The following is a 10,000-nucleotide window of genomic DNA, read 5'->3' as shown; positions in this document are numbered from 1 at the left end:
ACCTATCTACTCATACATGGTTTAGTACTGGCCCTCCGGTCTCATACCCGGAGTGACTTAGGTTCGAGGCCAGGTCAGGGAGGATTGTTATACACCTATATCAATGCGGTATTGCATTATTCCATCTTTCATATAAATACCTCAGTATCTGACTTCGGTTTCGAATTTCTAAATCAATTTCCACCGAGTGCCCACGGGGAGTGTGTGTAAAACCTCGCTATCATTACTCATGTATGAGTAGATAGGTAATGTCTATGGAAGCTAGATAGCTCCTAGTTGCACACTCCTTTTTAGTGGGTCGTGTGGTATGGTTGGTTTAGTACTGGCCCTCCGGTCTCATACCCGGAGTGACCTAGGTTCGAAGCCAGGTCAGGGAGGATTGTTATACACCTATATCAATGCGGTATTGCATTATTCCATCTTTCATATATATACCTCAGTATCTGACTTCGGTTTCGAATTTCTAAATCAATTTCCACCGAGTGCCCACGGGGAGTGTGTGTAAAACCTCGCTATCATTACTCATGTATGAGTAGATAGGTAATGTCTATGGAAGCTAGATAGCTCCTAGTTGCACACTCCTTTTTAGTGGGTCGTGTGGTATGGTTGGTTTAGTACTGGCCCTCCGGTCTCATACCCGGAGTGACCTAGGTTCGAGGCCAGGTCAGGGAGGATTGTTATACACCTATATCAATGCGGTATTGCATTATTCCATCTTTCATATAAATAAATATATATATATGTATATGCATATATATATATATATGTGTGTGTGTGTGTATGTGTGTGTGTATGTGTGTGTATCTGTGTGTGTGTGTGTGTGTGTGTGTGCATGTGTGTGTGTGGTCGTGTATGCGTATGTGCGTGTCTGTACATGTGCACATATATACATATATCCATGTGTTTCTCTCTCTCTCTCTCTCTTTCTCTCGCTATCTCTCTCTTTCACACACACACACACACACACACACACACACACACACACACACACACACACACACAAACACACAAACACACACTTCTTTATGGTTTACGAAGTTCTAGCTTCGCCCGGGCCTTCTAAATATGGCCCGGCCTGTGTCAGCTTTTTACGGCTGTCTCATTGAGTTGTCTGACACTCGGTGCTTACCGTGGCGGCGGGATTGCCAGCAGGCGCTCCTGCCGCCATGGTGTAAGCATTTCGCATAGCCTCTTTACCAGCACGGCGGCTGTTGTGGGCGGTCCCTGTCTCAGGAATTGTGTATGGTCACAATTTTCTAGGTAGTGGACTATTGTGGCGTTCGGCTCGCCGCAGTGCTTGCAGCACCTTTCATCGCGTTCGATTGTTGGGATAATCTGCCATGCACAGTGGTAACCTAGGCGCATTCTGTGAAGAATGACTTCGGTACCTCTGTTGCTTACTTCAGAGAGTGCCAGTGGTTCATAGCCTGTGGCGTCTGAGTACCAGCTGGCCGAGGGGGAGGTTCTCGTTTCCTCTCTGTGGAGCTGCCGTAGGAAGGTACGACCGACCAAGGCACACTTCTCTATAAGTAATTTTCGGCTCGGTTTTATCGTCATGGGATTTGGGGGCATACCCCTGCCAGCCACGGCTAGTCTGTCAGCAAGCTCGTTCCCTCTGATGCCGATGTGGCTTGGGGCCCAGTTGATGATAATTCTTCTACCCTGAGCAAGAATTCTCTGTGCCATTGTGAGAATCGTGGTCAGTAGGTAGATGTTGTCTGTGGGTGAGCTGTGCTGAAGACAGTCAATGGCTGCCCTGGAGTCTGTGTGTATGACCACGTGTCCTTCCCTTAGGGACGCGTGGCCTAGGGCTCCCATGATTGCAACTGCCTCTGCCTGTAGCGAGGAGGCGTTGTCTGTTACCCTCATGGATCGCGTAGCATCCCTTGCTGCAAAGCCGGCGCCTGCAGTGTGGCTCAAGGGATCGACCGATCCATCCGTGTAGTATGTTCTACTACCCGGAGGAGTGATGGCTGCAATGACCCTGTGGGCTTCTGCCTTTAGGCTAGGCATGGGGTATAGGCTCTTTTTCATTGACAGGCTCATTATGTTGAACTCTATCAGGCTCAGTGCCCACGGCGGGGCTTCGGCAAAGTCGGGGTGGGGGGAGTCCATGCCCTTAGCAAGAAGCTGTTCTTTGAGCTGATGGCGTATCAACATCCTGGCTGTATGAGACAGCCAGGAGTTGTTTGCAATTAGCTCGTTGTCTTGTTCGAGGCATCTGACTAATTTTAGTCTTAGGCTTGTGTTCCTGGGAGCCTGGATGACCTTTGAAAGGAATTGTGTTGCCATTAGATCGATTCGTGAGTCCAGGGGGAGAAGGTTTGCCTCCATCAGGAGGTTGAGGACCTTCGTCCACCTTGGGGCACCCAGAATGATCCTGGCAGCTTCATTTTGGACCGTTTCTAATTTGTCTGTGTGCTTTTTCTTTGCAGCAATTAGAGCAACTGAGGCATAGTCCACAATGGGCCGGACAGCATGTACATATAATGATCTTAGTACTTTGTGTCTGGCCCCTATGCGTCTCCCAGTCATTGCTCTCATGACGGACAGTCTTGCTTTGGTTCGGTCAACCAGGTACTGGACCTCCTTATGGAAGGAGAGGGTCCGGTCTATCCTTACCCCAAGGTATAGGTAGTCCTGGACCCAATCTAATTCCACTCCCTGGATTTTCAGTCTTGTGCCTCGAACTCTCTCTGTCTCAGAGCCATGGCTTTGGATTTGGCTGCAGAGATCTTTAGTCCTGTCCTACAACACTCCTCTGACACGAGGTCCAGACAACGCTGGGCTTTATTCTGGCTGCGTGGTCCAGTGGAGGTGATAGTGAGATCGTCTGCATACGAGATGATTTTGCACCCCACTGGGAAGTTTATGTTGAGGATGCAGGACATTAAAGTGTTGTAAAGGGCTGGACTGAGAACCCCACCCTGTGGCGTTCCATTTTCGAGCGGCATGTGCTGCGATAGGTGACCCTGGAATTTGACATTGGCAGTCCTGTTCCTGAAGTAGTCAGCTATCCAAGCCAAGAGCTTTCCTCTGATTCCCTTCTGGATCAGGCTTTCCTGAATGGCAAGCGGACTTGCCAGTTCAAAAGCCTTCTCCAGGTCAAGGAATACCACCACAGCTGGGCCCTTGCTGATTGTGCTTAAGAGCGTGGCTATGCTGTGTGCTGTGCCCATGCCCCTTGTGAACCCGTGGAGGTGTTCGTGCGGGGGTCCCGTTTTCCATTGAAGCCGGTTTAGTACCATCCTCTCAGCCATCTTGGCCAGGCAGCTGAGCAGAGAGATGGAGCGGTACTTCCCCGGATCCTTTGGTTTTGGGACGGGAACTATGGTAGCCCTCTTCCAACTCTGGGGTAGAGTGGAAGTTTCCCAGGACTTGTTGATGAGTTGCAAGAGTGCACGCTCTCCTTAGTTCCCTCAGAGAAAAGATAACGTCTGAGTTATCGGGTTCGGCTGCCCTTTCTCTGATCTGAGCGTGTCTGTCTGGCTGTAGACGCTCTTGTCTTGCCCTCAGCTCGGCTGGCAGACTGTTGCTGCTCGTTCACGCAGAGAACTCGTGCGCCAGTCTGTTAGCCTCTTCTTGGGGGTCTTGATGGGTGCACCTCGGGGCTTAGCGGCTGGTAGCTCGCTTGACCCGTTGCCACAGCTCTGAAAGGGTGGTTTGGTGGTCGAATGACTCACACCATTCCAGCCACTTTTCCTGCCTGACTCTGTTGGCAGTTTCCTTGGCATCCGTGACAGCCTCCCTTAGGAGGGATAAGCTGTCAGGGGTTCTTTGCCTTCGGAATAGTTTTCGGCACATGTTCACCCTGTGGTTGACCTCCCTGATCTCGTCATTGAAGTACCAGGCGTCTTTGTGACGTTGCATCTCAGACAGAGGGCCAAGGCGTTTTGAAACGCCTGCCAGTTGGCCTTGTCTGTTTTCCATCTTGGATTCGGTCTAAGGATTTCGGCTGGGCCAGCATCCATGAGGGTAGTTATAGTGCCGTAATGGTCACTTGTGACGGTCTCATCAATACGCCAGCCAATCCTCCCCACCAGAGTCACAGTGGCCAGGGTGAGGTCTAGGACCCCTCCTATGACATGCGTTGGCTCTTGGGTGTTGAGGACAGCGATCTCAGGGAATGTCAATAGCACGTCGGCTATGTGATAGCCGGCCGCATCCGGTGCCCGGCAGGGAGCCAGGATGGGGTGGTGTGCATTGAAGTCTCCCCCTATGATCACTTGGTCGTGTGCAGCAGAAGCACAGACCTGGCTGATGTCTAAGCTTCTACAGCGTGGCCGGCTGTACACATTGTACAGTTTGAGGGGCCCCCCGGCCAGGTGAACCTCGACGGCAAGGGATTCAACATCGTCTCCACAATGCGATGCATCGGCTATTGCGGAGCAGGGGATTGTTGCTCTCACAAGGGTGATCAAGCCTCTCTTTGCAGGTGTTCGTGGCAGTGTGAAGGCATGGTACCCTGAGAAGCGAACAGGGTCCACTGTTAATGTCTCCTGGAGCATGACAATGTCAATGTTCCTTGATCGCACTACTGCTTGGAGAAAAGCGTTTTTTTGCAGAGAAGCTATTGATGTTCTACTGTAGGATGCTTACATGGTGTGTCATGATGTTACTCAGTGATAGTTACATCAGAGACATCGTCGGAGTCTGACAACTCCATTGCGAGGTCCTCGCTGGTTGAGGGCTCCTCGTCTGTTGTCAGGCTATCCTTGGGTCCACTGGGAGGTGGAGAGCCTTTGGTAGCTCTGACTTTGGTTGGTTTGGCTTTTCTCTCAGGCTTTTTCTTGGCTGGCCTTGCTGGCCTTGCCTGGGCAAGGTCAGCGTGATCTGGCTCTGGCTGCACAGATTCAGCCTGTTTTGGCTCTGCCTGTGAAGTCATAGCCTGGTTTGGAGTGGGGAGGGGAGTCTCGTCCTGGGGTGAGGGTGAGGCTGGTTTTGCTCTAACCAGCTTTCTTCCCTTCAGGGCTGCGACAGTCTGGGTCATTGCCGTCATGGCGACCGAAACTGCCTTCTCAGCCTCTTCACTCGACCTCCCCAGGGCTGTTGCTACTGCCGAGACAACAGCAGTTAGCAGGAGAGTCATATCGTCCTCGTCAAAGAGGAGAGGATCATCTGTTGGGAAGGTTTTTGTGGTGCTCTTAGAACCTTTTTTCTTTAGTTTCTTTTTCTGCACCTTTGGCATTGTCGGAAACTCCTTTTTGTTGGAGACATCCGGTGTCGGCTGGGGGGCGGCTTCCTTCCTCTTAGGAAGTCAGGAGGCCTTTTCGCTTTTGTTCCTTCCCCAGACATGGGTGCCCGGTGGGGCAGGAACAAAGTCTGGTCGGTTTTGAGCAACCTCTTGTCGCCTGAGGGCCGCCTCTTTCCTGACAGAGCAAGTCAGGCTCCAGGCATGATGCTTCTTGGCACAGTTGGGACATTTGGCTGTTGTGTCCCTCTTTTCCTCTTTGTCAAGGCATACCTCTGTGTCGTGTGCCTTCCTACAGACACCACATTTAGGCTTGGCTGTACCGTTAGCCTGGTGGTGACCGTATTTCTGGCACTTGAAACACCGAAGTGGTTCTGGCACATACGTTCGAAGGTTGTAGGTGCCCCAGTTACCCAGATCAAGGGTAGTGGTTGGGGCACCTTTCATGGTCACCAGGACTTGCCTGGTTGGGGTCTTCCCCTTCGACATTCGGGAAGCCTGCACGACCTGTGGGTGTGAAGCGATCAGCTCCACATCGTACGAGACTGAGAAGCCAATTAGCACCATCTTGGTTCTCTTTTCCTCGGGACTTAGTGGGGAAAGACTCACTTTCCTCCCATCGGCTAGCTCCTTCGTTTCCAGGAGGAAATTCAAGGTAGCTTGATCTTTGGGCATTATGATCATGCCCTGATCTCGGGCGACCCGGATCGACAACCGGATTTTCCGTTGCAACTCCAATGCCCTGACCAATTGGTAGGCATTGTCGAAGCCTTCGGGTTTAGCTGGCACTTTGAACTGGACGAAGCGTTTAGGGGGTCCCGACTCTTCATCAGAGTCGGTCTCCGGCCTCGGACGCTTCGGCCCGCCCTTTCGGCTTTCGGGCTTGTTTGTGGAGGCAGCAGCTGATGCGGCTGGTTCAGCCTGCTCTCCCCTCTCAATCGGGGAGGTCGTCTGAGAACTCAGGGGCCTCCCTGGCTTAGCTGTTGGCCTGGAGAGGCCAGCTCGCGAGTCAAGATGTTTGACTATTCGGTGGACAGACTCATTGGCTTCGGTCTTGTCCACCTTAGCAGCAGGGGTGACAGTGTCATCCTGTGCATGGGGCTTTCTTTTGCCACCGGAAGGCACATATCCCTTCATGGTGACTACCGTGGTCTGGGCTTTGCGCGGTTCGTCAACATTTTGATCAGTCTGTGGGGGGTGTTTTATAATTTTTTCCATGAATTGGTAAGTGCTTCATCCTCTCACGCCCCCACCCACCACGGAGTCCAACAAGGGGAAGCAGAGTGTCAGAACCAGTGTCTAACAGCAACAGGAGTGATGAGAGGATATACGCAGCCAATAGCCATTGTGACGGCGCTCACGGACCATTGTGAGTGCCAATGGCGGCATGACTGCTTGACCCTAGCCACCCGGGGGAGACCAGCCGATTGACCGTGACCGGGCCGGGATCAGGCCGCCTGTCTTGCTGGAATAGAGGACCAAAGAGGCGTGTTGCTAGCCGCAGGTCGTACTCGTTCACGGCATCGCTCAACCTCCAGGACTCCCGTCTCCACAGCGCACAAGGCTGCCACGCACGGCAAACGCGTGGGTAGGTGTAAACCCCTGGGGAGAGACCAGAGGGGATGCCCTTCCATCTACGAGACATCATTGTTTGGAGCCCTTTTGCTCAGCCCTCTGAGGCAGCCACCCAAAGGTTGCTTCACCGCAGTGAGGGAAGAGGAGTCTTGCACTTTTACCAGGCAGTTCTTTTCATCCCTCTGAAGCAACCACCCAAAGGTTGTTTCACCTCAGTGAGGAAGGAAAGGACCTGTGTCTTTTCAAAGTAGTTCCCCCTTCCTTCTGAAACAGCCACCCAAAGGCTGTTTCACCTCAGTGAGGAAAGGGAGGTTTTGCGTTCTTATCAGGCACTTCCTTTCGTTCCCCTGAAGCAACCACCCAAAGGTTGTTTCACCTCAGTGGGGAAGGAAAGGACCTGTGTCTTTTCAAAGGGATTTCTCCTTCCCTCTGAGACAGCCATCCAAAGGCTGCCTCACCTCAGTGAGGGAAGGGAGGTTTTGCACTTTTGCCAGGCAGTTCCTTTCATCCCTCTGAAGCAACCACCCAAAGGTTGTTTCACCTCAGTGAGGAAGGAAGGGACCTGTGTCTTTTCAAAGTAGTTCCCCCTTCCCTCTAAAACAGCCCCCCAAAGGCTGTTTCACCTCAGTGAAGGAAGGAAGGTTTTGCGTTCTTGTCAGGCAGTTCCTTACATTACTCTGAAGCAACCACGCAAAGGTTGTTTCACCTCAGTGAGGAAGGAAAGGACCTGTCTTTTCAGTGTTTCCCCCTTCCCTCTGAAGCAGCCATCCAAAGGCTGTTTCAACTCAGTGAGGGGGGGGGGGGGGGGCGGCACTCGGAAACCATTCCAGACGTCCAGACGGGAGCGGTCGCCTGTGTGAAGGGCAGGGCCACAAACCGACCGAGAAGCGGGGCGGCACGGGGCACACACACACACACACACACACACATATATATGCATATATATATATTTATATATATATATATATATATATATATATATATATTTATATGCATGTGCGCGCGCGCTTGTGTGTGTATGTGTGTGTGTGTGTGTGTGTGTTTGATTAATATCTTACAAAACAATTAATTACAAAATAGCCTTCCTTTTCATTCAGACAATCTGCAACTTTTATGGATCAACAGAAGTCCTTGGAGATGTCACAGCCATTCAATTTCAAAGAATTGAAGACTCAGTCATTGAAATGATTGACAAGAAAGTGCCCATTGGTAGGTGAAAACCTTTTTTTGCTGTATTTTGCCTCGCCGAATATTCTTTTGACAAAAAAATAGGAAGTTAGTTCTCAGAGGTTTATTTTCACGCTCATATTTTGTCAGGTTTCCCCATCGCAAATTGCCGAATCTACCTCCTAAACGGTGATGGCAACCCAGTTTCAGAGGGACAGATTGGGGAAATTTTCGCAGCAGGTCTTAATCTCTCCAGTGGATACGTGGGTGGGGCTCAGCAGGACAAATTTGTCAGCAACACACTCTCGCAAGATCCAGGTGAATGCGATATGAACATTGTCACCGGAAAATGAAAGTAATTTGCTAGTCATGGACAGTAAAAATAGATACTGCCTTTTTATTGCGACAAATAACACGTTATTCATTTAGTAGGCTAAGATACTTGTAACATGTTCTCTTTTATTTTGTATCAGATTACAAGGTACTGTATCGTACGGGTGACTTCGGGCGAGTGGTGGGTGGCAAATTATTTTACGAGGGACGCACTGACTCACAGGTCAAGGTCAGAGGGCATCGTGTTGACCTTAGTGAAATCGAGGCGGCGCTACAGAAATTGGAGGAAGTTGATAAGGTGTATATCCTTGTCTATAAACCTGGGGAATTTAACCAGGTAAGAAAAGTAGCACTCATTCTGTCAACTGTCAAATCTTATATGTATATATATTAAGTGTAGATATTACATTAGTGAAATTCAAATTCATTATCCCCTACAGGCTCTCGTCGCCTTCTACACGAGTAACGACGAAGGAATGATGCCAGAGAAAATAGCGCTGAAATTAGCTAGTCTTCTCCAGCCATACATGCAGCCCCAAGTAAGCCAGCTAAATTCAACATTTGGTCACGTAAACCTATGTAACTCTCATAGATTTCCTTATATTATGCACTGATACATGTTCTTTTATCATTGTTAATCATAAATGCGTCAAATACTCTTGTCGCAACTGAAGCTATGGATGCGCGTATCAAGATAGTTTACAATTTTAGCTGGTAACAATGCTAAAGTGATTCACGACAGAGATTCCCTGTTTTCTCTGGCCGGTTATAAGTATAGCTATAGGCCTCACTGCCGCACCTCACCGAAGTTACCCAGATTTGCGACACAGGATGGTGCGTGTTAAAAGGATTGCTGCAGCTCTACTGAAAGCTCAATGTCATAATGGACTTCCTACAATGTCGCCAACGTCAGGCTCTGATACGGCACAGAAATAAATAAATAATCGCTGGACTGATTTTAATGAAAAATCAGTCAACATCTAAATGAGCCGTGTAGTTCTGCCCAATACAAGATATTGTGAACGACAATCATTGTCAGTCATTCCCACTAGGATTGCGACACAAGGATCAAATTATTTCAACATCTGAAATAAACATTTCTCAGGTCAAACATGAATGATTGTTTTGAGAAAATTAAATACCATCATCAGCAACAATAATTCTAATAACAAAACTAATATTATGATTCAGAAAAAATAGATCTGGACTGAAGGGACAGAATCGTTTTGATGTAAACAGAAAGATCGAAAACAAAGAAAATGGTGAAGGCGAGATCTTTATATAAATAGATCTACAGTGTTTATCACATTGCTATTGAATAGAATATCTTATTCTTAATGTGAATTCATACGTAAATATATGCAAGTATGTATATATATACATATATATGTGTGTGTGTGTGTGTGTGTGTACGCGCGGGTGTGTATTGTGTATGTGTGTGTGTGTGTGTGTGTGTGTGTGTGTGTGTGTGTGTGTGTGTGTGTGTGTGTGTGTGTGTACGCGCGCGTGTGTGTTGTGTATGAGTGTGTGTGTGTGTGTGTGTGTTTGTGTATGTGTGTATGCATGCGTGCGTGCGTGTGCGTGTATGTATGTGTGCACACATTACATACGTGTTTAAATATATATATATATATATATATATATATATACATATATATGAATATATATACATATATATGTATGAATATATATACATATATATGTATGAATATATATAAATATATATGTATATGC

The 10,000-nt window shown here is 48.8% G+C and overlaps 1 protein-coding gene across 2 annotated transcripts in view; it reads left to right on the top strand.

Moving 5' to 3' along the window:
* Positions 1 to 10,000, top strand: part of LOC125030609 (mycosubtilin synthase subunit C-like) — an 85,656-nt gene that overhangs the window by 34,631 nt on the left and 41,025 nt on the right. For both annotated transcript variants that reach the window (XM_047620758.1, XM_047620757.1), the window contains exons 10-13: positions 7,864 to 7,975; positions 8,084 to 8,251; positions 8,407 to 8,603; positions 8,707 to 8,805. In XM_047620758.1, coding sequence (XP_047476714.1) covers positions 7,864 to 7,975; positions 8,084 to 8,251; positions 8,407 to 8,603; positions 8,707 to 8,805 — 576 coding nt within the window. The remainder of the gene's footprint in view (positions 1 to 7,863; positions 7,976 to 8,083; positions 8,252 to 8,406; positions 8,604 to 8,706; positions 8,806 to 10,000) is intronic.

This window comes from Penaeus chinensis, chromosome 11 (assembly GCF_019202785.1).
Source record: "Penaeus chinensis breed Huanghai No. 1 chromosome 11, ASM1920278v2, whole genome shotgun sequence".
NCBI classification, from domain to species: Eukaryota; Metazoa; Arthropoda; class Malacostraca; order Decapoda; family Penaeidae; genus Penaeus; species Penaeus chinensis.
This window is presented reverse-complemented; position numbering and strand designations above follow the sequence as displayed.